The sequence below is a fragment of the Micromonas commoda genome, chromosome 12 (assembly GCF_000090985.2).
Source record: "Micromonas commoda chromosome 12, complete sequence".
Lineage (NCBI taxonomy): Eukaryota > Viridiplantae > Chlorophyta > Mamiellophyceae > Mamiellales > Mamiellaceae > Micromonas > Micromonas commoda.
Genome location: NC_013049.1, coordinates 922,524 through 945,813, shown reverse-complemented (window position 1 = coordinate 945,813; position 23,290 = coordinate 922,524). Strand labels below are relative to the sequence as shown.

Genomic DNA, 23,290 nt, shown 5'->3' with positions numbered 1-23,290 from the left:
CGCGTCCGGCGCCAGGATTTATGGCACGAAGATGACGTGCTCGAACCCGGGCAGAGCGGGTGACGAGTTGGGAACCCAGGAAAACACCAACGTTTCGAGGTCCAAGAGACGCGAAGAGATAAAAAGCGTACGGTGGAGTGTGATTCGGCGCGAATAAACCGTGGTTTACGAGTCACGTGTTTCGATTTGTCATGAACGGCAAACTCTTTCTGGCGCCAAGTCCACCCGGCACAGGCAATCGCTGAAGATTCTCTTTGGTGAAATATCGGAGTGGTGGAAATATCCCGCGGGGTGGGTTTCGGAACGTTGGATACCGGCTCGTATGGGTAAATAGAGGACGCACGATGCGTAATTTACATTGAATCAGCGGTGGAAAACTCAGGAACATCAAAGAAAGCGCGATCGGAAGATTCTAAATGCCAGTTGTCCTCGAGTGGGCAAAAGCGGTCGTGAGCCCGCCATTTTATTGGCGAAACCTGACGTGGACGCGATACTCACCAGTGGTGCCACATCGGGAGGAATTCGAATCCAGTGACAAACAGTCACGAGAACCGCCGGAAAAATATAATTACGGCGAACGGTGCATCAGATGCGCCGAGGCGATAAGACTTTCACCGAACGCGCTGTGGAATCGACGGGCGAGTTTTGAGTTAAAAACCGCGCGGCCGTCTACTCTCACGCTCTCGGGTCTCGATACCTGCCTGTTTAGTCTATGATACGAACTACAGCACAGAACTCGACACGATCTATGTTGGCGCTGCACCTCACCGTGCATCCCAACATGGATCGTCGTTCCGTGCTGTTGTTCTCGGGCATCGAACCCCGAGAGCGTCCCTCGGGCGCGTCCCGTGCAGCACAGATATCATGCCGCACAGGTCCAGGGTCGGACCTGCGGCGCGAGCGCACGGGACGCGCCGGAAAACACAGCTGTGCGCGACGCCGACGCCGAGCTTCGTGCCGCGCCACTCCGCGCAGACGGCGTTAACGCTTCAACAAGGTACAGCCCAGGGCGACGTGGTTCACACACGGCTACCAGGGAAAAATACTAGTGGTGTGTGGAGCAAGTCGCCCTGGGCCGCGAGATAACGCCGTCTGCGGGGAGACAAAAAAGGCTGATGAGACGTACACGAAGCTCGGAGTCGGGGGCGCGTCGGGCTTCTTCGTCCCCCGTCACGGCTACCCCCCCCCTCCCGTCGTCTCCGCCGCGGCGTGTTCGGCACCCTCGCGTCGCGCCTCCTCGCGCTCCGCCATCTCCCGCACGCGATACCCGCGCGTCACGTCCCAGTCGCGCGTCACCGTCACCAGCGCGGCGCCCTCGAACACCGCAACGAAGACGCAAAACTTTGACTTCTCGTTGTTCGCGGTGTCCCCACCGACGCTCTCGTCCTCGCGAACGAAGTCCGGGGGCGGGAACATCGCCGCGACGGCGTCCTCGAGCGCGGCGCGGGGCACGTCGCGCGTGTGGCCGTGGTGTTCGTAGTGCATCGTCCAAGGAACGGCGTCCCTCGCGGCGTCGCCGTACGTTTGGGGTTCCAACGTCGGTCTGAGCTCGGGGTGCTCAAACTCGACGATCTGCGTCAGCGTCTCCGCGATGGCGTGCACGGACGCGTCGCACGCGCGTTCGACGGGGACGAGCCTTGCGAGGTACTCCGGGGTGTTGTGGGGCGGGGGCGGGTCGGATACGAATGTCGTCACCGCTTCCTTGGCGTACGCGGTGACCATGTTTGGGAGGTGGCCGAGGAGCGGGAGGAAGGCGCATCCGAGCTCGCCCGCCTTGAGCAGCGGGGCGGGTTCGCCCAACGCCGGGGGATCGTCGCCGCGCGTGAGCATGTACTTGGCCTCCTCGACGGCGCGGGCGACGCGTTTCCGCTCGCGGGAGGACTGAGCGGTGACGAGGAAGCCTGCGCGCGGGGATACATAGGAGCGATACGTGAAAAGCGTCGGGAACGAGGAGAGGACCCGGCGCGAGGGAGGCGGCGCGAGCTCGTCCGGGCGCGCGTCCTCGAAGATGGCGGGAAACGAGGGGCGACGCGCGTGCGTACCCGTCCTGTTGAGGATCGCGCCGGCGTCGTACTCGCGCGCGTCGCCCGGCGGAAAGGGCTTGTCTTGGCTAGGGCCGTCAGTCGCGTTTCGCGTGAAGAAGTGGAGGGGGCGCGAGACGCGCGAGATACGACCGCGCGGCGAGCGGAGGAAAAGCGCGCGGCGCGCGGCGACGCTCGCGATCGCTCGGGGCGCGAGCGCGGACATGGCGGCGTCGCGCCGAACGTGCAGCGGAGATGTGAACGAAAGCCGCGAGGGGTTGCCGAGGAGGCTCCACAAAATATCGTCCGTTCCAAGAAAAAAATCTCAAACTATCCCGGTGACGCGCCCGCGCCCACAGACACCCTCTATCTCTATCTCTCCCTCCGTGAACCGTGCCTCACGCGAACTCCAGGTCGCCCTCGTCCTCGATCGCCGCGAGGAGCTTCGAGTCCACGCCGGAGTCCCTGGGAAGCGCCACCCGCCCGCTCCTCGCCACCTCCAGGATGCCGTAGGGCTCCAGCAGCGACTGGATGGCGCCAATCTTGCTCACCTTCCCGCTAACCTCGATCGTCACCGTGTCCTCGCTGACGTCCGCAACCTTGCACCGGAAGATGTTGCACAGGTCGACGAGCTCCCCGCGCATATTGCGTGGGCACACCACCTTGACGAGCATCAGCTCGCGCTCCACGAAGGGCGTTCGAGAGATGTCCTCGGCGGATATCACGTAAGGAACCTTCAGGAGCTGACGGAGCAGCTTGGTGATGTCGTCGAAGGTGCCCGGGACGACGGTGGAGATGCGCGAGATGTCGAACGTCCGTTCGGGCCCGACGCCCAGGGACTGGACGTTGTACCCGCGCCTGGCGAAGACCCCAGTCACCACGTCCAGGACCCCCGGCTTGTTCATGACGACGATGGAGATTGTGTGCGGCGTGTACTTGGCGTTGGGGTCCATCTTGGGGATGCCGTCGGACATGTCGATGCCGCCGGACTTGCCCGCGCCCTGGTACTGCGCGTTGAGCACGGGCACGTCCCACACGCCGCTGCCGTCGCCGTCCTCCATGGCGGCGTAGGTGTCGCCGATGTTGAGCTCGCCGTCGCCCCCTTCCCCCATGTTCGCGACGGCTCGAACGATCCGGCTGGCGATGAGCTCCTCCTTCTCGGACCCCGAACCGCCCCTGAGGCCCGCGACCGCCGCGCGCGCCTCCTTCATGGCCTCCATGAGCTTCACGCGGCGCCTGCGGGACTCCGAGAAGACGGGCTCGCGCTTCAGCGCCAGCTTACCGGTCCTGGCCACCTCGAGGATGCCAAACTTTAGGCACGCCTGCTGGAACGCGCGGTTCTTGCCCGGATCGCCGACGGTGGACATCGTGAGCGACGTCGGGGAGACGTCCACGATGGACGCTCGAAAGATCTTGGCGAGCTCCGCCAGCTCCGTTCGCTGCTCGGGTTTGGCGTTGACCTTCATGAGCATGAGCCCGCGCTCTACGCACATCTTGTCCGTGACGTTTTCGACTTTACGAACCTTGGCGAGCTTGTTGATCTGCTTGATGAGCTTGGCGCAGTCGCCGTCGGACGCGATGACGACGACGGTGAAGATGGCCTTGTCGATGTTGAGCCCCACGGCGAGGGACTCGATGTTGTACCCGCGCCTGGCGAACACCCCGGCGACTCTGTTGATCATGCCAGTCTCATCCGCGACGTAGATCAAGATGGTCTGCCTGCGCAGACCCTCTTTCAGCTTGGCGGGTCCGCCGTAGACGTCCTTGGTCTCCTTGGCCGGGTTGAGGGCATCGGGGTTGGCCGGGGTGAGATCTTCCGCGTCCACGGGGCGCTTGGCCTGCGCCCGGACGGAGAGCGCCGATCGATCGCGACGAATGGGGCCGATCGCGGCGAATCGTCGGGCGGATTGGTGGGTCGGGGCGCGCGCGGCGAGGGAGGCCGGGCGCGCGCCGGCGAGGGACGCGGAGCGCCTCGCGGAAACCTACGCGGTCGGGACGGAGAGGAGGGAGTCACGGTCGAGGTCTGGGGCGCGAGAGGAAGGGGCGCGAGGGTGCGAGGGTCGCGGATCTTTTCGAGGCGCTTTTTGGTGCCCTGCTAGGGTTCGTTGCAGATGTTTCATCGACGCGCGATCGGGTCGGCGCGGGGCGGGGCGTACCTCGGCGGCGCGAGGGCGCGCGGCGGCGGCGGCGGCGGAGCCGCCGAACATGATAGATGCGGCCATCGTGGCCTAGACGACGTCCACTCGGTGCACGAGGGCGGGAGCCGCGTGGAATGACCCGCGCCGATTGCGGCCGAGGGTGAAACGCGTGACGAGGGAAAATCGAGTCTCAGTCCCAAGTGCCCGGGACCACGCCCGCCCGGGGGTGAAATATTTCCAACACTCCTGAGCTCCCATCAGCCTCGACTCCCATCAGCACTCCCCCTCGCCGCCCCTCGACGCCCGCCTCGCCGGCGCGACGACCCCTCGCCCCGTCGCCCTCGCCAGCGCCGCCGCCCGCTCGCCCCCAAACGACCCCCGCCACAGCTGTGTTCCTTCGTTCCCGCCCCCGCCGCAACCATCGCCGGGCGCGTACGCGTCCGAGCCCGTCACCGCCCGCCACACCGCCGAAACGACACCCCCGAGGTCCGAACCGAGGGCGGTCACCACCAGCGCGTCGGAACCCGCCGTCAGCGCCACGAGGTCCGCGAGCGACGCGTCGTCCGACCCAGCCTCGTGCTCGTTTGAACCGTGCTCGTTCGAGGACTCGTGCTTGTTTGAACCGTGTTTGTTCGCGAAGACTCGCTCGGCCCACGCGCGAACCGTCCCGGCGCCGCGCGCGCTGAACGACGCGTCCTCGAACGCCACGTGGACATCGAAAACCTGCCTTGCGGCCCCATCCGGATTCGAACCTTCGACGTCGGTACGACTCCGAACCGGCGTTTGTTTTCCGGCGACTCGGAACAGACCCGATAGCCGCCCGCCCCGTTTTTTCCTCGCGCCGTCGCCGCCGCCGTCCCGTCGCGGGCGCGGCGACGTCAGCGCCGCGACGCAGGATTCGGTCCACGCCCTCAGTTCGCCCGCCGGGTCCTCGCCCGCGGTGGGGATCGAACCCCCAACCTCCGCGTCCCCGGAGTCCTCCTCGTCCTCCGCCACGTCCGAGCGGTACTCCAGCGCGTCTTCCAGCGCGTGCACGCCGACGACGACACGCGCGGGGATCGATCCGGCGATCTCGCCCTCTCCCTCCGGCGTTGTTAACAACACCGGCGACCCCAACCCGTGTACGCGCCTGGGCCGAAGCAGGAACGACATGAACGTCCCGGCGACGTCCGCCGCGTCCTCGCCCAGGCCCGATCGGCGAAGTAAATCGAAAGCGAATTCATCGTGCACGAGCGATTCGGTCCAGTCGACGGCTTCGTCGGCTAAGAACACAGCTGTGCGCGAGGCGGACGCGCGCATCCCCGCGACGCCGCCGCACGGGAGCGATACGTGCCCGCGGTGGCTAGTGTCGTCGGATGGATCCTCCCTCGTTTCCCCGTTTCCCCGTTTGTTCGTCGTTAACGTCGTCTTGAACGTCGAGAGCGAAAGCGCCATCGAGTCGTCGTCGAGGACGGCGCGCCGCGGGACGCGCACGTCGATGGGGAACGAGCCCGACGCGTCGAGGTCCAGGAGCCTCTCCAGGATGGGATCGTCGACCAGGAACGCGCGGTCGGTGACGAGCGCGAGCGCGAGCGCGGACGCCGCCGCGCGGAGCCTGCGCGGGAACGGGCACCCCGCGAGGTTGCGCCCCCGCCACACCACGAATCTCGGCTCGCGGCGCCGGGAGCCTCCTTCGCCCGCCGCCGCCGTCGTCGCGTCGGCCTCGGCCTCGGCCTCAGCCTCGGCCTCGAGGACGGCGCGATGCACGCGCGCGTACTTCGCCATCGCGACGTTCGCGTCGCGCCATCGCCCCTCGCCCCGCGCCCACGCCCCGTCCGCGTGTCGCGCCCACAGTCGCCCGTCCAGCTGCGCGCTCGGGAACATCATGAGAGGGGCGTCGGCGTCCGAGTACCGCGCGTCGTCCGACGCCCTGACGCGGGCGAACGGCCGCTCGGGGTCTGCGACGGGACGCGCGTCGGTGACGACGACGAGCAGCGCCGCGAGCGCCGCGAGCGCCCGCCCCATCGAGCTCTAGCCCCGGATTGATGTGGCCGCCGAGGCAACAACGATTTGTTTTGAAGCAGCGGGTCGGGTGTCCGACCGATGAAATCTTGGACCGTCGTATCGTATTGAGTTTTGCACACGTTTTGGGAGAGTACGGTCGGTTGCAAATTTCATGCTTCGGCGCCGGGGGGAAATAACGCCCGGCGAGAGACGGCCGATGGGGCGCACAACGCGCGCGCGTCTCGTGGACGTATCGGCGCCTCCGACGCGCCCGTCAATCTCCGCGCGCACGTCGCATAGAGCCCAGCTCCGCGATTCGCAGCCTCCTCGGCCGCATCACCGACGCACAGGCACGACCCACCGAGGGCGACGCATCGAAGCGATGGCTGACGAGGCGTGGCTGTCCGGAGGGGATCTGCTGGACCTCGGCTCGGGAGACGCGCCCGCGTCCGTCGCCGCCGCGCCGGCGCCGCTCGTCGTGTCCCCGCTAAACGACATCACGAAGATGGCCAACCTCAAGCCGGTGCGAACCGCGGTCCCGCCGGGGTCCGCGCTCCACCGAACGCTGAGCATCGAGTCCTCCGGGAAGGCCTCGACGGTTTCCGACGGTCCCTTCCCATTCGCGCCGTCGCCCGTCGCGTCCAAGCCCTCCGCGGCGGCCAAGTTCACGCCGAGCGCGACGAAGATGACGACATCGTCCGTCGCCGCACCCGTTGCACCCGTCGCCGCCGCGCCGTCGCCCGTGTTCAAACCCCCATCGAGGGTCATCGCGCCGGCCCCGTCGCCGGGGCCCGAACCCTCCCCCATCGCCGTCGCGCCGTCGCCCGTGTTCAAACCCCCGGGAGCCGGCTCTCGGTTCGCCCCCAGCGGCGGCGCGACGTTCAAGACGGCGGCGACGCCCGAGTCGCGCGCCAAGCCGCGAGGAGGCGCGTCGTCGTCGTCGGCGGCGAGGCACAACAGGCGCAAGTCGCTCGGGCTGGACGCGTTTTCGTGCTTCGAGGCGGGCGGCGGACTGGACGACCTGGACCTCGCGGGTGGCGGGGCGTTGGACCTGGACGATCCGACCGCGGATTTTGTCTTTGTCCCGGCGATGACGCCCAAGGGGAAGGGCGCGAGGGCGGCGGCGGCGTTCGCGCCGTCGCCGGTGAGGGAGGAGCCCGAGGAGGAGGACCAACCCGTTGAGGCGGCGGCGGCGGCGGCGGCGGAGGAGGAGGAGGAGGAGGCGATGGAGATGAAGAAGGCGGAGATGAAGACGGAGGAGGCGCCGATGCCCGCCTTCGAGTTGTCGCCGATCGTCACGGTCGAGCCCGAGCCCGCGATGCCCGAGCCCGCGATGCCCGAGCCCGCGATGCCCGCCGCCGCCGCGGACGACGATTTTGAGCGCAAGCTCCTCGCCGCCATGGCCGCGGCTGAGCGGGGCGGCGGTTTGTCCGCGCTGGGCGGAGGAGTCGCCAACACGCCTCCGGGCGCGGTCAAGACGTACCCCGCCGCGGTGGATCCCGAGCCGTCGCCCATCGCCGAGCCGGAACCGGAACCGGAGTCGGCGCCGGAGCCCGCGCCGGAAAACGCAGCCGCGGAGGAGGTCGAGGCGGCGGCGCCGGCGGCTCCAGTCGACGACGAATTCGAGCGCAAGCTCCTCGCTGCCATGGCCGCGGCTGAACAGGGGGGTGGCTTGTCCGCGCTGGGCGGAGGAGTCGCCAACACGCCCCCGGGCGCGGTCAAGACGTACCCCGCCTCGGCTGAAAGCCCCGCGGGGGAGGAGGCGATTAAAGAGCCGACGCCGGTGAAGGATCCGACGCCGGTGAAGGCTCCGACGCCGGTGAAGGCCCCGACGCCGGTGAAGGCCCCGACGCCTGTGAAGGCCCCGACGCCTGTGAAGGCCCCGACGCCGCCTCCCCCCGCGGTTGACGACGAGTTTGAGCGCAAGCTCCTCGCCGCCATGGCCGCGGCTGAGCAGGGCGGCGGGCTCGGCGCGTTGGGAGGCGGGGTGCAGAACTCGCCCCCGGGCACGGCGCGGGCGCCAGTGCAGAACTCACCGGCGCCAGTCGCGGCCGCGGAGCCCGAGCCCGAGCCCGAGTCCGAGTCCGAGCCCGAGGCGGCCGACGAAGATCGAGCGATCGAGGAAGTCGGCGAGGAGGATGAGACGGTGGTGGTTTCTTGCGAAGACGATACCGTGGTCCTCGAAGGTGAGGCGGCGCCGGAGCCCGAGGAGGAGGATCACGAGCCCGTGTCCGCGATGAAGGGTGACATGACCATGATGGACGTGTCGATGATGGACGTGGACGGCGGCGCGACGCCCGCTCCGCCGCCGCCGCCCGCCGCCGCTCCCCCCGCGGTTAACGACGAGTTTGAGCGCAAGCTCCTCGCCGCCATGGCCGCGGCTGAGCAGGGCGGCGGGCTCGGCGCGTTGGGAGGCGGGGTGCAGAACTCGCCCCCGGGCACGGCGCGGGCGCCAGTGCAGAACTCACCGGCGCCAGTCGCGGCCGCGGAGCCGTTACAGCCGTTACAGCCAGAGCCGGAGTCCGAGCCCGCGGCGGTCGACGCCGAGGAGGAAGTATTCAACGATATTCCGTGCTTCGAGACCAACAAGATGAAGCGCCACCGCGTCGCCGAGCTTCGCGAGGCGTGCGTGCGCCGCGGCTTGAGCGACGACGGCAAGAAAGACGAGCTCATCGAGCGACTTCAGCGGTGGAACGACGCCGCGGCAAAGGCGGCGGCGCCCGCGAAGGAGGATCACGAGGATGAGCCCGAGGAGGAGACACACGATCCGATGTCCGCGATGAAGGGAGACGTGTCCATGATGGACGCGTCGATGATGGACGCTGACGAGCCGCCCGAGGAGCCGTTACAGCCGTTACATCCGGAGGAGACCCCGGCGAAGAGGACGCCGGGGCGACCCCCGCGACCGTCGGCCAGCGCCAAGAAGACCCGAACGTCCCCGGAGCGGGAAGCGGAGCCGTTACAGCCGTCACAGCCGTTACAGCCGGCGGCGGCTTTCCCTCCTCCTCCCCCCCCGCCGCCGACCATCCTCGCGGCGGCGGCGGCGGCGGCGGCGGCGGCGGCGGCTCCCCCGCCTCCGCCCCTGCCCCCCGCGCAGTGGATGAGGAGGGTGACGACGACGACGACGGCGGCGCCCGCGCCGGCGCCCGTGGCGGTACCCGTCGCGCCCGTGGCGGCGCCCGCGCCCGCGCCCGTGGTGGCGGCGCCCGCGCCCGTGGCGGCGGCGCCGTTCGCGCGAGCTTCCGCGTCGGTTTCCCATTCGCACGCGTCGCCGCCGGCTGCGCCGGCGGCGCGCCGACCCGTGCCCGTCGTCGACTTTGGGTGCTCCCCCGTCGTCAAGGCGGCGCCGGTGTCGAGGATCCCCAAGCCGCCGGCGCCGGTGCATCACGTCGCGCCGATGCATCACGTCGCGGAGCCGTTACAGCCGTTACAGCCGGCGCGCCGCGCGAAGTCGTCGGAGCGACCCGCGTGGGTGACGGACGCGACCGAGCCGGCGCCGGTTCGCGTCGCGACTGAGCCGGTGCCGGTTCACGTCGCGCCGGTTCAGGTCGCGACCGAGCCGGTTCACGTCGCGCCGGTTCACGTCGCGCGCGTCGCCCACCCCCCCGGCGCGACGACGAACGATGCCCCCGTCGCGGACGATTTCGAGGCGAGGCTCGCGGCGGCGATGGCGGCGGCGGAGGCTGGCGGAGGGCTCGCCGCCGCCATCGCCGGCGGCGGCGGCGGGGTGATGAACTCGCCGCTCGGCGGACGCGGCGGCGGTCGCGTGGACCTGAAGGCGGAGGCGAGGAGGCTGGGGATGACCGCGGCGCAGTTGCGACACGAGGGGATGCACCAGTGCGACTCGCCGTTGAGGTAGCCGATTGATGGGGATGGGACTTTTGACTTTTCGCGCGTGCGTCTTGTCGGTCGGTAACGGCTGGCGAGATATATCGCTTCATCGCGAGATCCAACCTGGGAGGCGACGGTTTAACGAACTATCGAACCGAGAATCCTGCGTTCGAACGCTCGACGCACGTTTTTTTCGTGGAAACTGCAAATTTCTCACAAATGTCTCACTGTTCGCCTGTGCGCGATCCAAAGGGCGCAAAGGGACGCAGAAATCTCCCGCACCGGGCGACAACGGGTGGCTCTCATGGCTCCTTGCGCCATTTAAAAAGTTCGACACTGCGTCCAAGCGACGCTTTTTCCGGAACCCATCATCCGCCGCTCTCGCCATACTCCCATGCCGCGCGCCGACCCCACGACGTACAAGAGCATGGTGTCGGAGAACACCCCACTGCTCGAGAGGGGCGCGGGATCATGGTGGGACTGGCGTCGCTCCACCGCGGTCGCCTCCGCGGTCCTTCTCGTGACCGCGCTCGTCGTGGCGGTGCTCGGGGCGAGATCTTCGGGTTGGCGCATCGGAACTGCCGCCGCCCCGATGGGGGACTCCTCCGGCATGGAGCCGATGATCTCCCCGATCGGCGACGGCGAGTTCGGGCGAACGCTCGTGGGCGTCCTCGGCACCGAGGGCCTCGGCATCGCGTACCAGACCATGCTCAACTACGAGTGCCTCGCGCGCCGGCTCGGGCGGAAGCTCGTCCTCGTCCCTCTCGTCACCTCGCACTTCGACGACGTCCCCATCGACCTCGCCGAGCTCTTCCAGTTCGACGACGGACAGCTCGTCCCGCTCGCCCAGGCCCCGCACGACATCATGGCGCGCGTCTGGAAGCAGTACGGCGACGGCGAGGCCACCAACCAGTGGATACGCGGCGGAGCCTACGGAGCCGCGAGCGTGTACTTTGGCCGGTACCTCCCCGGAGTGCCGAAGGGCTCGGTGGCGCGCCGCGGCGGGATCTGGACCTGCCCAGCCGACGACACGATGCCGTGCGTCGAGGCCCTCGCGTCGCAGGCGCAGGCGAAGGACGACGAGGAGCTGGTGACGGTCTTCTCGGACGCGCACTTCTGCGGCATCGACGAAGGCGCCGGGGCTCTCGGCTCCCCGCCAGCCGTCAAGATGTCCCCGCCCAACGAGATCTACCAGCGGTGGCTCGCCGCGACGGAGCGCTACTTCCCCAAGGGTGCCGGGCTGAGCACCCTGCACTGGCGCCGCGGGGACAGGTGCACGCAGGCGCAGATCACCGCGGACCCGAACGGCCGCGAGTTCGCGTGCGCGGACTTTGACCAGACGCCCATTCCCGCGATGTGCGCTAAAAACCGTCCGCTGTACATCGCGACGGATGATTTCGATCCCGACTTTCAGGATTCCATCGTCAAAGCCGGGTGCTTCTCGTACCCCCAGGTGTTTGGCGACGTCGGCGTCACCGACGCCTTCGGATCCTTCCTGCTGGACATCCTGACGATGACGCTTCGCACGGAGCGGACGTTCTTCGTGCTCGGCGGGAGCAGCGATAACCCGATGATGGCGCAGCTTCAGGAGTTTGAGGTTGGGGCGCCGGTAGAGACGAAGGAGATCACGCCGGAGGGAGCGGTGCCGATCTCGATGCTCTTCAACCGATAGGCGTCGCGAGGAGGAGGACCGCGACGGTCCAGTCGCCGCGACCGCGATGTCGCAATCACTGTAGAGTTGCATTCTTTTCGTCGACTGAAACAGGTCGCGCTCGCTGTAGAGTTGTCGTTTCTTTTTGTTTAACGCTCATCCGCGCCAAAACGTGCTGTCACCTCATCGCCCGTCGCCGTCACTTCGTCGCGCTCGCGCCTCTCCCGCGCCCGCGCCATGCCCCAGGACGCCGCCGGAACCGTGCTCAGGGAACGATCGGTCGCCGACCGCGCCCGCGCGCCCGAACCCGCCGCGAGGAACTCCCCCGCCCATCCTCCTCCTCCTCCTCCTCCCCCTCCCACGCGGCGTCGCGGCGCGTTCTTGCCCGCCCCGAGCGACGGCGGCAGGGTCCGCCGCTTCCTCGTGAGCCTCGCGATGGGCGCCGCGGTCGCGGCGGTCTTCGAGGCCACCGCCGGCGACGACGGCGTCATCCGAGCCTCGCGATGGGCGCCGTCTCCGCGCCCCGACCCCCCCGCGCCCGCCGTCCAGACGCCCCCGCCCCCCGACGACGCCTTCGACCCGTGGGTGTTCGATAAGGACCGGCGCAAGGTGGCCTTCTTGTTCGTGACCAAGACGGGCGAGCTGCCGCACGATCACCTCTGGGCGCGTTTCTTCGCCGGCCAGGACCCTGACCTGTACGCGGTGCACGTCCACGTCCCGAGCGCGTTCGCGTTCGACGCGACAAACACCGCCGCCCCCGAGGTGTTCGCCGGAACCGAGGTCCGGTCCGTGCCGCCCTTCTTCGACGATACCAAACCGCGCTCGGGGTCCACGGTGACGCGCGTCACGAAAGCCTTACTGCGCCGCGCGCTGCTGGACGAGGACGTCGCGAGGTTCGTCACGATAAGCGACTCGTGCGTCCCGATCCGGACGTTTCCCGAGCTCCGCGCGTACCTCCTCGACGGCGGCCAGGACCAAGGGAAGAACGTCGAACGAAGTTTCGTGGACTCGCGACTGGACCCGGCGCTGGCGCCAAAAGTTCGGGACGCCATGCGATCGCTCGGCGTTCCAAAGTTGGCGTGGAGGAAGGGTTCGAGTTGGTTCGCGTTGACCCGGCCGCACGCCAGGCTCGTCGCGGAGGACGTCAAGGTGTTCGACGCGATCCTCAAAGGATGCCGCGACGACAATGAAAACGACGATGATAACGGCGATGATAAAAACGACGATACAACTGACGAACGCGTCTGCGTCGTGGACGATCACTACGTCCCGACGCTCCTCGCGTTCCACGGCAAGGAGCCGCACGTCGAGGTTCGAAGCGTGACGTACGAAAACTGGTGGCCGGTGACGCGGAGGCGCGCCAAGAGGTACGCGGTGCAGGAGGCCAAAGACGCGGTGCGCGTGATTCGCGGTAAGTTTCTATCCGACGATCCGGTGAGAGACGGTAACAAAGACGTCGTCGGGGGAAGCGGCTCGCGGTCGTGCGGGTACTTTCGGGGCGGCGGGGACAGGGCCGGGACGCGGCGGCCGTGCTGGCTCATCGCGAGGAAGTTCACGGCGCGCGCGGGTCGGCGGATTGGCAAGTTCGCGGCAACCGCGGTGGGGTACTGAGGCGTAGTATACCGAGTCTCAAGTCTCAACACTTCGACGTCGTGGCCTTTTTGACACTGTAAACAACTCTACGCCCATCGTGACTCATCCCCCGCCCGTCGCTCGACCACGCGGGTACCTCGTGCAGTGCAGCGTCACCGGCATCATCAGCGTCAGGTCGTGCACGCACGCCTTCTCGCCCCCCTCGCCGACGCTCCCTATAGATCTCGCCGCCCACGCCACCGCGCACGCGTCGTCCTTATCACCGTACCCCGGCGCCCTCCACTCCCGCGCCGCCGCCGCCGCCCACTCCCCCGCCTCGCGCTCGCGTCGGCCGCCACCCGAGGCTCTCAAGATGGCGGCGTAGCGCGCGTGGACCATCGCCGCGCACAGCCGAAGGTGCGCCGGCGCCGCGCCTCCGGCGGCGGCGTCGGCGTCATCCGCTGTGGACGTCGGCGGCCGCGGCGTGCCCATCAATCGCAGCGCGTTGCGGTACAGACCCTCCGCGAACATGACCCCGGCGCCGTCACCGACGCCGCCGCGTCCTTTGGCGGCGACGACGGCTCTAGCGACGTACACGTCGCCGGAGGCGGCCACCGCCAGCGCCACGCGGGCATCCGGGAAAAAAGCGCTCTCGTTTGGAGCGTCCTCCGATGCGTGTGAACCAGAACCCCCCAGCGCCTCGCACGCGGTGAGCGCGGCGGCGGCGGAGGATTCCGCGGCGGCGAGGGCGTCGCGCAGCTCGTCGTACCCGCGCGTCTCCTCGACGGACTCCGACTCCTCGCCCGGTGACTCACCACCCGGTGACTCACCGCCCGGATCCGAGCCATCCGCCGCACCGCCGCCCTCCGACGATCGCGCCACCTCCGATTCGTCCTTCCTATTGAGCCGGGCCGCGAGGGACGTCGCGAGCCTGAGCGCCAGCTGCGCGCGGCCGAGCTTGACGTCCGCGAATGCGACGTCCGCGTACATCCCGGACGCGGCGGCGGCGGTCGCGGCGCTCGACCTCGCGGACGCGGACATTTCCTCGGCGAGGGCGTACATGGCATCCGCCCGCGCGAGCGTCGCCCGCCCGGAGCCGCGCGCGTCGCCCTCAAGAACGGCGTTGACGTCGTCGTCGCCCGCCGCCGCCAGCGCGATCCACTGCGCGCACTGCTTGAAGGCGTGCGCCACCGCGAAACCGTGCGGCTCGTTCGCCGCTCGCAACGCCAACTCGATCAGCGCCTCCGATCGCGAGAGGGATACCGACGACGCGCGCTCTAAACCGGGCGGCACGTCGCCGAAACCCCCGTCCCATTCCCCACCCAAAGGGGAATGATCCGAGAAGGCGTCGAGGATGTATCGCGCGGATTTGGAGGCGACGTCGGAGTCGCCGATGGCCGCCGCCGCGGCGACTCGCGCTCCAGCCGCGGCGACTCTCATCACCGCCGCGTCGCCCACCTCGGTTCCCTCGGCACCCTCGGCACCCTCGGCACCCTCGGCACCATCATCGGCACCCGCGGCGGCGTCGGCGGATGCGAGGTGCGCCCGCATGAGATCCTCGGCGCCGACAACGCCGGCGGCTGGACCGGCGGCGACGCACCTCGCGGCGTTGATTGCTGCGGCGACGTGTGACGCGAGTTTATCTCGCGCGTGGGCGGCGCCGGCGGCGTCGGCGGACGCGCACGCTGCGGAGAGGGTGTCCTGCGCGTGCGCGAGCTCGCCGGCGTCCTGAGGTTTAGGGGATCGTCGGGAGGGTGAGCGACGGGTGAGCGACGGTGGACCAGCGAGCGACTTTTCTCGGAAGGTGCGATGCGGGGAGAGGGTGTGCGGGTAATAGCGCGCGCGCGCCACGCACCGCTTGCACGAGCGCCCACGCCAGCCTCGCGCGGGATGCCGCGGCGTCCACCTCCGGTCCGGCGCCCACGCGCATCACCATCTCGGCGCCGTGCTCGAGCACGCCCGCCGCGCCCGCGCGATCTCCCGAGCGATACCGCCCTCGTGCGTACGTCGTCAGGTCGGACGCCATGCGCGCGGCGGGATCGGGTCCCGGGGGTTCGGAAGCCGACGAGGACGACGAAGGGCGCGACGGGGTGACGCGTGCGAGGTCCTCGCGGCGTCCGAGGAGGCGAACCCCCGGGGCCCACAGCGCCCTGCGGCGAAGCGCGCTCATCGGAAAGTGCGACGGAGACGAGGCTGGCTTCAGTTGGCGTGAACAAGATCGTCAGCGCCCACGTTCTCGAGTAAAAGGAACAATCGCTCTCACAGTCCCGCCCTGTACACCCTCATGTGCGCGGATCGTCGCCGGCACAGCGGGCACCTGTCCATCCGCCCCGCGCACACCCCGCAGCACACCAAATGCCCGCACTCCTTGTACACAACCTCGCTCCTCGCGTACATGCACACCACGCACGTCTCGCCGGGTGAAACCTTTGCGCCAGCTGTGTCTGTGTTTGTGCCAGCTGTGTCGCCCCCGTCGTCGCCCTCCCCCCCACCCGCCGCTCGCCGCGCCTCCTCCGCCTCTCTCATCCGACGCAGAAACCGCGCCTCCCTCCACCTCGTGAGCCTCGCGCGCCACAGCTTCGTCAGCACCAGCGCCACACCGACGCCGAGGAAGCCGAGGCCGAGCGCCGCGTTAACTTTCCCCCACGATCCGAAACCGTCCACGTACTCGTCAAACGGCTTTTGCGTCACCGTGAAGACGTTCGGGTCCATCCGCGGCGACATCGCCGCGTCGTCCCCGTCCCCGTCCCCGTCCCCGGGTGCCGACTTTTCGTCCCCGGGGGTGCCGCCTTTCCGTCGCCAACCGCGTCCGTGCCGTCGCCAACCTTTCCGTCGTCTAGGTCGCCTGAGACGAATCTCCCCGGCACCGTCGCCGCCGTCCACGCCGACGGGCCCGCCGTTTGGGGCGATGAACACTTCGCCCACCGCCGTGAGCCTCGCGCCCGGGGCTAACACGCGCTCCCTGTGCCGCAAGCCGAGCACGTTCAGCCCCATGTTCACGTCGAGCGCGTTGGCTATGATCCTCGAGTGCAGCGACGAACCCGCGCCGGCGCTCCCGGCCGATTCAAACTCGTCGTGCACGAGCGACAGGTGCCAGTCCGCGGCTCTCGCGGCGTCCGACGCCTGAGCCATCGACGTGGCCCTGTGCATGTTCACCCCGTGCCCGGCTGGGTCCTCGAGCCGCCACGTGGGCGCCTCTTTCGCCATCGCGGCGACGACGACGCAATCGCGGATCCACTCGCCCGATCGCACAGCTTGTCGAGCGAGGTACTGGTCCGTCACCGCGTCGACGTAGATGGCTCGCTCGGGGGTTCGCCCGTCAGGTCGCTTGGCGTGGACGCACGGGACGAGGACATCGGAGCGCGCGGCGCCGGTGATGGCGACGAGCATGCCGAACGGGGCGTCGTCGTCGTCGTCGTCGGCCTGGGCGGGTCGGGCGCGAATCTCGTTCTCGCCCGCCGCGTGGGTGGGGTGGTGGCGACGGCGCGTGGGTTCGGCGCGGGCTCTGGACGCGGCGGCGCGCAGGTCGCGCTCGAGCGCGCGAAAGTCCGTGTACTGGGGTATGTTCCTGAGCCGCTCGCCCTCCCTGCGGGTCGACGCGCGCGAGGCGGGGGAGGAAGGGACCGGTCAGTCGATGGACGGTGGCGACGCGCGGGGTTGCGTTGTCGTTGGTTCCGCCGGCGTTGGGGCGGCGCGCGGTCGCGGGTGGGACGCACCGCTTGAAAGCTCGCGAGCTGTAGCCGAACAGGGCGCCGGTGGCGATGCACGCGACGCCGGGCCACGATACGTGACCCTCGCCCGCCATCTCGGTGCAAACCCCCGCGCGCGCCCGCAGTGGCGGAGCGCCCCGAGGCAACAACAACCCGAGCCGAGAAGGTGGAAGTCGTGGTTCCCGATATCGAGGGGATAAGGCGTCCAGGCGTAACGGACCCGCTCGTCACTCCCGGGCCGTCGCCCCGCATCCGCCATGCCGGCCCTCGCGACCGCGGTCGTCGCGCTCGCGCCCCGCGCCCCGCGCGGCTCGCGTCCTCCGCGGACGACGAAGACGATCACCTCGCGCGACGGCGTGCGGTGCGAGGTGTCGCAACTGGCGGAACCCCCCGCGCAGTTGAGATTCTCCATGGACGCCGACGCAGCGCGCGCCGTGATCGAGCCCGCCTTCGACGAGGACGCCCGCCAGCGGTGCATGTCCGGCGACTTCACCCCGGCGCTGAGCGCGGAGGACATCGCCGCCGCGAGGGCCATGTCCCCGGGCCAAACCGAGTTTGCGCTCACGTACGGCGAGCTCACGTACGAGGGATGCACGCGACTCGGCGAGATTCTCGCGATGGGCCCCGACGACGTGTTCTACGATCTGGGCAGCGGCCTGGGCCGCGCGACGATCCAGGCGCACCTCCAGTGGGGGGTCAAGCGCGCGGTCGGCGTGGAGCTGAGCGCCGAGCGCAGCGCGCAGGCTCGGCGCGCCGTGGAGCGCCTCGAACAGAACGGACAGCTGGACCATTCGCGAAGATTGGACCTCGTGTGCGCGAACCTGCTGGAGGGTTCGTATCGAGAGGCGACAGCCGTGTACCTGTGCTGCTGCTGCTGGGACTCGACGTTCGTCGCCCAGGCGCTCGAGGTGCTCGAGAAACGCGCGGTGAACTTGCGCCAAATCGTCACCATCGAGCCCCTCGACCGCAAGTTCGGGCTGCGACCGGCGTGGCTGACGTTGAAGCAAGAGACGAGAGTCGGACAGACGTGGGCGCCGGAGGGGTACCCGTGCTACGTGTACGAGGTGACGCGATGATGCGTTTATTTATAGTCTATGTTGTAAGAGTTGTAAAACCCGTTTAAAATGTTATGCTAATGGGCTTTCACTTCACCGGGGGGTACTCCAGGTCCCACGCGGTGAAGTCCCCGTAGAGCCTGTCGAGCTCGGCGAACATCTCCTTGGAGTTTATGTCCGGGTCTGTCGACTCGGCCGGAAGCGTCGCCGTTTTGAACAGAGTCGGCACATCGTCACGGAGGAAACTCAGCAACTCGTCGGGGTAGTCGAGGACCACGCGATGCGGCGTGCCCCAGTACCCCGAGCCGCTCGCCTCGTTCGCGGGAGACACGCCTTTTACCGCGGTGAACGAGCACAGCGTTTGCGGCTCGCAGTGTCCGGCCCAGGGTTCGACGAGGCTTCGCGGCGTTCGGTCGTCGCCCTCCGCGAGTATCACGCGCGTTCGAACCGTCAGCTTTGACGACGACGATGACGGGACGTACGTCTCCATCGCGGCCAAGTCCGCGCGAAGCCTCGGGAGGATCATCGCGCGAACCTCCGGCTTTAAGAGGTCGGGGTTTCGCCCGTACCGACGCTCGAACGCGGTCCAGAAAACGTCGTCGTCGATGAGGGTGGAGAGGGTCGGATTTGTGTCGTCCGGGTCGTGCGCCGGGCCGCACAGCGACGGCGCGCGCATCCCCGACGCGTACAGCGTCGAGGGTTTGGCCCACGGCCAGTCGTGGCGGCGCGCGCGGGCCTCGATCTGCGCGCAAATCTCGTAGGCGACGAGGGCGCCGAAGCTGTGGCCGAATATCGCGAACGGGGGGTTGGTCCACTCGTGGTGCTGCTCCATCGTCGCCGGGCACCCTCGCGCACCCTCGTCGAAGTCCGTTCGCGGGAGGAGCTTGGATATCTTCGGGAGGATCTCGTCGGCGACGAGCGCGCGGATGGAGCCGAACGCGTCGGGGCTCTCTCTGAAGCGCTGCCCGCGGCCGGGGAGCTCGAGGGGCAAAACCTCAACCTCCCCGGGGAGGAGAAGGTCCTGCCAGGGGTGGAAGCATCCGGCGTCGCATCCAGCCTGCGCGATACAAAACAGGCGGAGCTTGGGGCGGACGACGGCGGTGCGCAAGCGCGCGGAGGCGGCGCGGCTGATGAGCGGCTCGGCGGAGTCGACCTGTATCATGGCGGCGCGCGCGCGCGCGTCGTTGTGAAAGGACGTGCCCGACCGCGACGGGACAGACTCGCCACACGTGACGACGGGAAAACGCCCGCGCCTCGAAGGTTCGTCACTCTCCGCCACCGCGGCCGCCCGGGATGCGCGCCATCGCGGGCGGGTACAAAACGCGCGCGCGCATGGCGCGCGCGTGCACCCTCGTGCTCGTCGTCGTCCTCCTGGCGCTGCTGGAGCTCGCGCTCAGGCGGCGCGGCGGCGAGGGAAAGCCTCGCCCGTCGCCTCGAACACGTCGCCACCCGACGCAGTTCAACGACGTCGGTAACATCGTCAACGCGGGGATTGGGGGCTTTCCCAACGCGATTTATCGCGACTGGTGGGCGCCGCTGTGGCCCACGAGCTGCTTCGCGGTGGGTAACTACGGGCTGTGGTCGCTCGCGCAGTGCGTCATGTTCACGGGCACCTTCTGAGGCTCGGCCGACCGGCAAGGGGTCGCGCGTGACTCTCGACAAACACACGGAATCTGATCTCTCAAGATTATTTTTCAAACTCCCGTCGCGTCAATACACAACGACCCCCCCCTCCCCCCGCCGCGCCGACATGGACGACGACGGATTACAGTACGACTCCGGATACGACTCCGAGGTGCTCAACATGCACTGGGGTCGCGGCCGCCCCCAGATGAGCGAACAGGCGAAGCATACGCTCGCGTTTGCGAAGGTGGCGCCCCTCGACTTCAAAAACCCCCCCTCTCGTGACGCGTCCCGCGCCCCGCTCACGTCCCGCCCCGCCCTTCGTCGCAGGAGCGCCTCGAGCATCTCCTCCGCACCGTGGACGCCCCCGATATCGCCGAGGCCCCGGTTTTCCCCCCCGACGCGGGCGTCAAGGCGCGCAAACTGCTCACGACGGCGCACCACAGGCTCCTCAGAGAACAGGCTCCGTTCGTGCAGCTCACCGACAAACACCTCGTGCAGGCGGCGCGGAAGGAGTTCAGAAGACACGCCGAGCAGTGGGGCGTGGTCGTGCGCATGCAGTCCATGCGCAAGAAAGGAAGGAAGAGCCCCATCTATCACACCCACGTCCGCTTGCTCAAATGCAACCAGGATCGATACCGCCGTTGGGCCGCCGAGCGAGTCGCCGCCGAGGCCAAACCCGCCGTCGAGGTGAAGCGGGAGAGGGAGGAGGCGACGGTCGGGCGAGCGGACGCGAAGCGCGTCAAGGCATCGGAGCCGTGAGAGATCAAACGCCGACGGACGGACCACGAGCGCGAACGCCGCGAACGAGAAAACGGGCGTACTCTTACTCGTAGCGCGACGAAATCATTTTTGAATTCACGATGTCTCCGTCGCTCACTTTCCAGCAGCCTTGGCCGCCCTCTGCGCGCGCGTCTGCCTGGGCGAAAACTTCTTCTTCTTCATGGACCCCTCCGCCGGCGCCTCATCCCTCGCGGACTCCGCCTTCTTCGAGGACGCCTTCTTTCCCGCGGGTGTCTTGGCGGGTGTCTTGGCGGGAGTCTTGGGAGCCGACGCCGCATCCGCCTTTTTACCCTTACCCTTATCACCACCCGACTCTCCGTTCTTCTTACCGTTAGCCGCGGGCGGCTTCTTCGTCGACGCCTTCGCGCCGGCTTTCGCCCCGGCTTTCGCGCCGTCCCGGAAAAACCCCGCGACCCACTCGTCCACGGAGGAGTCTTCACCCTTCAAAATCTTCCCCAGCGCGGCGGTGGCATCCGCGACGGTGTCCTCGTCGCCCGCCCTGACGATCGCCGCCACCACCTTGGCGCCGTGCCCGTGCACCCACTCCGCGAGGGTACCCGCCACGGCGCCGCGCCACAGCGCCGCCGCGAACGAGGGGGCCCGCCCGGCATCTTCGCCACCGCCGCCTGTCGAGTCGTCCTCGTCCTCGGGTTGGGGTCCCGGTATGTCGAGGACCATCCGGCGGAGCGCGCGGGAGGAGACGAAGCCGGTGTGCAGCGGCTCACGCACCTTGCCCTCCCCTTCCCCTTTTCCTTTCCCGTCGTCGTCGTCCTCCTCCTCCTCCTCCGATTCGTCCTCCTCGCCCTCGACGGAGGCTCGAACAACCTCCGCCACCGACGCGTGGAGTTTGCGGAGCCTCTCGGCGCCCACGGCTCGGGTCAGCGCGCCCCCCGCGCCGCCCGAGCACGTCTCCACGAGGACGTCGCACCCGGCGACGCTTCGCAGCATCGACGACGCGTTCCGTTCGCACGCGTCGACCAGCGCGGCGCCGAGCTTGCCATGCTGGCCGAAAATTTCCCTTCGGCGTAAATCGCTCGGCTTTCTCGCGATGCCAAAGTCGACCGAATCGGAGGCACCGCCCGCCGTGCCGGCACCCTCGTCGTCGGAGTCGTCGACGGCGGCGGCAGCCTCGGCAGCCTTCGACTTGAACTTGGTCATGCCGTTGACCTTTTCGTCGCCGGCCGCGTCGCCCTCTTCAAACTCGTCGTCGTCAAACTCGTCATCCATCATCTCGTCGTCCATCCCGTCATCCTCATCCACGTCAGCATTCTCCACGTCAGCATCCTCGACGGCGTCGTCCTCGTCCTCGTCCTCGTCGTCGCCGCCGACGGCGTGCCCCTGCGCCGTCAAAGCCTCCTTCGCGTCTTTCACCGAACGCGCCACCTCGTCTTGGTCCGGTAACTTAGCCAGCGCGTGGGGGTGAACGTACCTCCGGGACCTCGGGCGGAGCAGGTGGAGCAGCACGCGCCTCGCCGCGGGGTCCTCCGCGAGCTGCGCGAGTCCCTCCGCCTTGAGCTCGTTGACGATCACCTTGCCCAGCTGCGCGGTGTCGTCGACGCAGTCGAGCATGCACATGATCGCCATCGATCCGTGATCGTCGCGAACGATGCGCGCGACGTTCCCTTTGAGCGCCTTGAGCACCATCTTGCGCTGCCTGGCGCCCGCGTGCGACATCATCATGTTGACGGCGTGCGCGCCGTCCCTGGTGTGGATCATGCGGAGCATCGCGGGGCCCGCCACGGAGTGCGCGGCTTCGTAACGAGTCCCCGGCCCGCCCGCCAGGAGGTACTCGGAGAGCACTTTGTGAATCAGCGAAGGGGACACGAGGCCCTTCTCGAGGATGGGCAGGAGCGTCTTGTTCATCTCGCGGAGCATGCCCTGGCGCTGTGCGACGGGCTTGGAGAGCATCGCCTCGCGCAGGGACGTCGCCGGCTTGTCCGCGTCTCCGGAGAGACCGGAAGCTCCGAACATGGCAAACTCCGAGCCGTAAAATTCGCACTCCATGTCCCTCTTACACGGCGCGGGCGCGGGCCAGTACAGGGCCTCGAGGACCTGCGAGCCCACCGGGTGCTTCGCCAGCATCCTCACGCGACCTTTCACGTTGGCGAGGAGCTCGGGAAGCTTCTCCTTGGGCGTCGCGTCGACGAGTTTCTGAACGATGAAGTGACCGTAGAGGGATTTGGCGAGAGGGCCGAGGTGCGGCGCGCACTCGGCGTACACCGACGCCCTCTCGTCCTCGGTGCCGTACTTGAGCAGGGCCTGGATGACGCGGGACGCCTTGTGGTTGTTGGCGAGGATCGCGCACTTCCCCTTGCTGGCCTTGAAGATGGCGGCGACGAGCTTGCGCTTGTCGTCCTTTGAGATCTTCTTCACCCTGAGCCTCTCCCAGAGCGCGGTGATCTCCTGAATGAGGGTGAAGTTGGGCTTCTGCAGCGCCTTCTGCTCGTTAGCCCAGTCTTTTTGCTCCCGTCGCGTCTGGTTAGTCCACGCGGGCTTGCTGTCGTGCCTCTTGGACACCGCCTTGTGCGTGGCGTCGACCGCGGACTTTTTAGATTTCTTTTTGGCGGCGGCGGCGGTTGCGTCGTCGGCGTCGTCGTTTGACGCGCCCTCCGCCTTGCGCTTCTTGCTGAGCTTTCCCAGCTTCTTCTTCTTCTTGGCCTCGACGTTTCCGTCGTCGAACCCGGCAGCCTCCGCGCCGCCGACGGGCTTGACGGACTGCGGCCCAGGGCCGGGATTGAACTTCGCGTGCCGCCGCTCCTTGCGCTTGGTCGCGGCGCCCTTGCCCGCACCCTTCATCGCGCGCGGCATGTTAGACGATACGCCCGCGGTGGGGTGCTCGCGCTAGGTCTGAAGGAACGCGAAGCGCGGCGCGTGGGAATTCCTCGAAAGGAGCGATGGACCTCGCGACGTGAGCACGCGCGGA

The 23,290-nt window shown here is 68.4% G+C and overlaps 14 protein-coding genes across 14 annotated transcripts; 7 read left to right on the top strand and 7 right to left on the bottom strand.

The window, feature by feature from the left end:
* Nucleotides 1-31: 31 nt before the first annotated feature.
* MICPUN_62893 (predicted protein) lies at nucleotides 32-1,086 on the top strand (the record flags this gene model as incomplete). Its single annotated transcript, XM_002509344.1, has 3 exons — nucleotides 32-132; nucleotides 235-326; nucleotides 734-1,086. The coding sequence occupies 3 exons, from the start codon at nucleotides 32-34 to the stop codon at nucleotides 1,084-1,086; spliced, it is 546 nt and encodes a 181-aa protein (XP_002509390.1).
* A 90-nt stretch (nucleotides 1,087-1,176) lies between these two features.
* Nucleotides 1,177-2,247, bottom strand: MICPUN_62894 (predicted protein; the record flags this gene model as incomplete). Its single annotated transcript, XM_002509085.1, has 1 exon — nucleotides 1,177-2,247. The coding sequence occupies one exon, from the start codon at nucleotides 2,245-2,247 to the stop codon at nucleotides 1,177-1,179; it is 1,071 nt and encodes a 356-aa protein (XP_002509131.1).
* Nucleotides 2,248-2,310: 63 nt separating this feature from the next.
* On the bottom strand, nucleotides 2,311-3,545 carry MICPUN_109233 (predicted protein). Its single transcript, XM_002509084.1, has one exon. The coding sequence runs from the start codon at nucleotides 3,512-3,514 to the stop codon at nucleotides 2,420-2,422; it is 1,095 nt and encodes a 364-aa protein (XP_002509130.1). The 5' UTR covers nucleotides 3,515-3,545; the 3' UTR covers nucleotides 2,311-2,419.
* Nucleotides 3,546-4,361: 816 nt separating this feature from the next.
* MICPUN_109234 (predicted protein) lies at nucleotides 4,362-5,499 on the bottom strand. The gene has a single exon (XM_002509083.1). The coding sequence runs from the start codon at nucleotides 5,456-5,458 to the stop codon at nucleotides 4,433-4,435; it is 1,026 nt and encodes a 341-aa protein (XP_002509129.1). The 5' UTR covers nucleotides 5,459-5,499; the 3' UTR covers nucleotides 4,362-4,432.
* A 1,025-nt stretch (nucleotides 5,500-6,524) lies between these two features.
* Nucleotides 6,525-10,001, top strand: MICPUN_62897 (predicted protein; the record flags this gene model as incomplete). The annotated part of the gene is made up of 1 exon (XM_002509343.1): nucleotides 6,525-10,001. One exon carries the CDS (start codon nucleotides 6,525-6,527, stop codon nucleotides 9,999-10,001), a length of 3,477 nt encoding a protein of 1,158 aa, XP_002509389.1.
* Nucleotides 10,002-10,367: 366 nt separating this feature from the next.
* MICPUN_62898 (predicted protein) lies at nucleotides 10,368-11,645 on the top strand (the record flags this gene model as incomplete). Its single annotated transcript, XM_002509342.1, has 1 exon — nucleotides 10,368-11,645. One exon carries the CDS (start codon nucleotides 10,368-10,370, stop codon nucleotides 11,643-11,645), a length of 1,278 nt encoding a protein of 425 aa, XP_002509388.1.
* Nucleotides 11,646-11,861: 216 nt separating this feature from the next.
* MICPUN_62899 (predicted protein) lies at nucleotides 11,862-13,235 on the top strand (the record flags this gene model as incomplete). Its single annotated transcript, XM_002509341.1, has 1 exon — nucleotides 11,862-13,235. The coding sequence occupies one exon, from the start codon at nucleotides 11,862-11,864 to the stop codon at nucleotides 13,233-13,235; it is 1,374 nt and encodes a 457-aa protein (XP_002509387.1).
* Nucleotides 13,236-13,319: 84 nt separating this feature from the next.
* Nucleotides 13,320-15,366, bottom strand: MICPUN_62900 (predicted protein; the record flags this gene model as incomplete). Its single annotated transcript, XM_002509082.1, has 2 exons — nucleotides 13,320-14,924; nucleotides 15,052-15,366. The coding sequence occupies 2 exons, from the start codon at nucleotides 15,364-15,366 to the stop codon at nucleotides 13,320-13,322; spliced, it is 1,920 nt and encodes a 639-aa protein (XP_002509128.1).
* An 89-nt stretch (nucleotides 15,367-15,455) lies between these two features.
* Nucleotides 15,456-17,001, bottom strand: MICPUN_62901 (predicted protein; the record flags this gene model as incomplete). The annotated part of the gene is made up of 2 exons (XM_002509081.1): nucleotides 15,456-16,764; nucleotides 16,913-17,001. 2 exons carry the CDS (start codon nucleotides 16,999-17,001, stop codon nucleotides 15,456-15,458), a joined length of 1,398 nt encoding a protein of 465 aa, XP_002509127.1.
* Nucleotides 17,002-17,163: 162 nt separating this feature from the next.
* MICPUN_62902 (predicted protein) lies at nucleotides 17,164-17,982 on the top strand (the record flags this gene model as incomplete). The annotated part of the gene is made up of 1 exon (XM_002509340.1): nucleotides 17,164-17,982. One exon carries the CDS (start codon nucleotides 17,164-17,166, stop codon nucleotides 17,980-17,982), a length of 819 nt encoding a protein of 272 aa, XP_002509386.1.
* Nucleotides 17,983-18,049: 67 nt separating this feature from the next.
* On the bottom strand, nucleotides 18,050-19,123 carry MICPUN_103334 (predicted protein; the record flags this gene model as incomplete). The annotated part of the gene is made up of 1 exon (XM_002509080.1): nucleotides 18,050-19,123. One exon carries the CDS (start codon nucleotides 19,121-19,123, stop codon nucleotides 18,050-18,052), a length of 1,074 nt encoding a protein of 357 aa, XP_002509126.1.
* A 131-nt stretch (nucleotides 19,124-19,254) lies between these two features.
* On the top strand, nucleotides 19,255-19,581 carry MICPUN_62904 (predicted protein; the record flags this gene model as incomplete). The annotated part of the gene is made up of 1 exon (XM_002509339.1): nucleotides 19,255-19,581. The coding sequence occupies one exon, from the start codon at nucleotides 19,255-19,257 to the stop codon at nucleotides 19,579-19,581; it is 327 nt and encodes a 108-aa protein (XP_002509385.1).
* A 130-nt stretch (nucleotides 19,582-19,711) lies between these two features.
* MICPUN_62905 (predicted protein) lies at nucleotides 19,712-20,346 on the top strand (the record flags this gene model as incomplete). The annotated part of the gene is made up of 2 exons (XM_002509338.1): nucleotides 19,712-19,831; nucleotides 19,915-20,346. 2 exons carry the CDS (start codon nucleotides 19,712-19,714, stop codon nucleotides 20,344-20,346), a joined length of 552 nt encoding a protein of 183 aa, XP_002509384.1.
* Nucleotides 20,347-20,460: 114 nt separating this feature from the next.
* MICPUN_103335 (predicted protein) lies at nucleotides 20,461-23,163 on the bottom strand (the record flags this gene model as incomplete). The annotated part of the gene is made up of 2 exons (XM_002509079.1): nucleotides 20,461-21,618; nucleotides 21,751-23,163. 2 exons carry the CDS (start codon nucleotides 23,161-23,163, stop codon nucleotides 20,461-20,463), a joined length of 2,571 nt encoding a protein of 856 aa, XP_002509125.1.
* Between the last annotated feature and the right edge of the window lie 127 nt (nucleotides 23,164-23,290).

Excerpts from the sequence above, each read along its gene's own strand:
- MICPUN_109233 (XM_002509084.1), bottom strand. The coding sequence starts at position 3,514 with ATGTGCGTAGAGCGCGGGCTCATGCTCATGAAGGTCAACGCCAAACCC.
- MICPUN_109234 (XM_002509083.1), bottom strand. The coding sequence starts at position 5,458 with ATGCGCGCGTCCGCCTCGCGCACAGCTGTGTTCTTAGCCGACGAAGCC.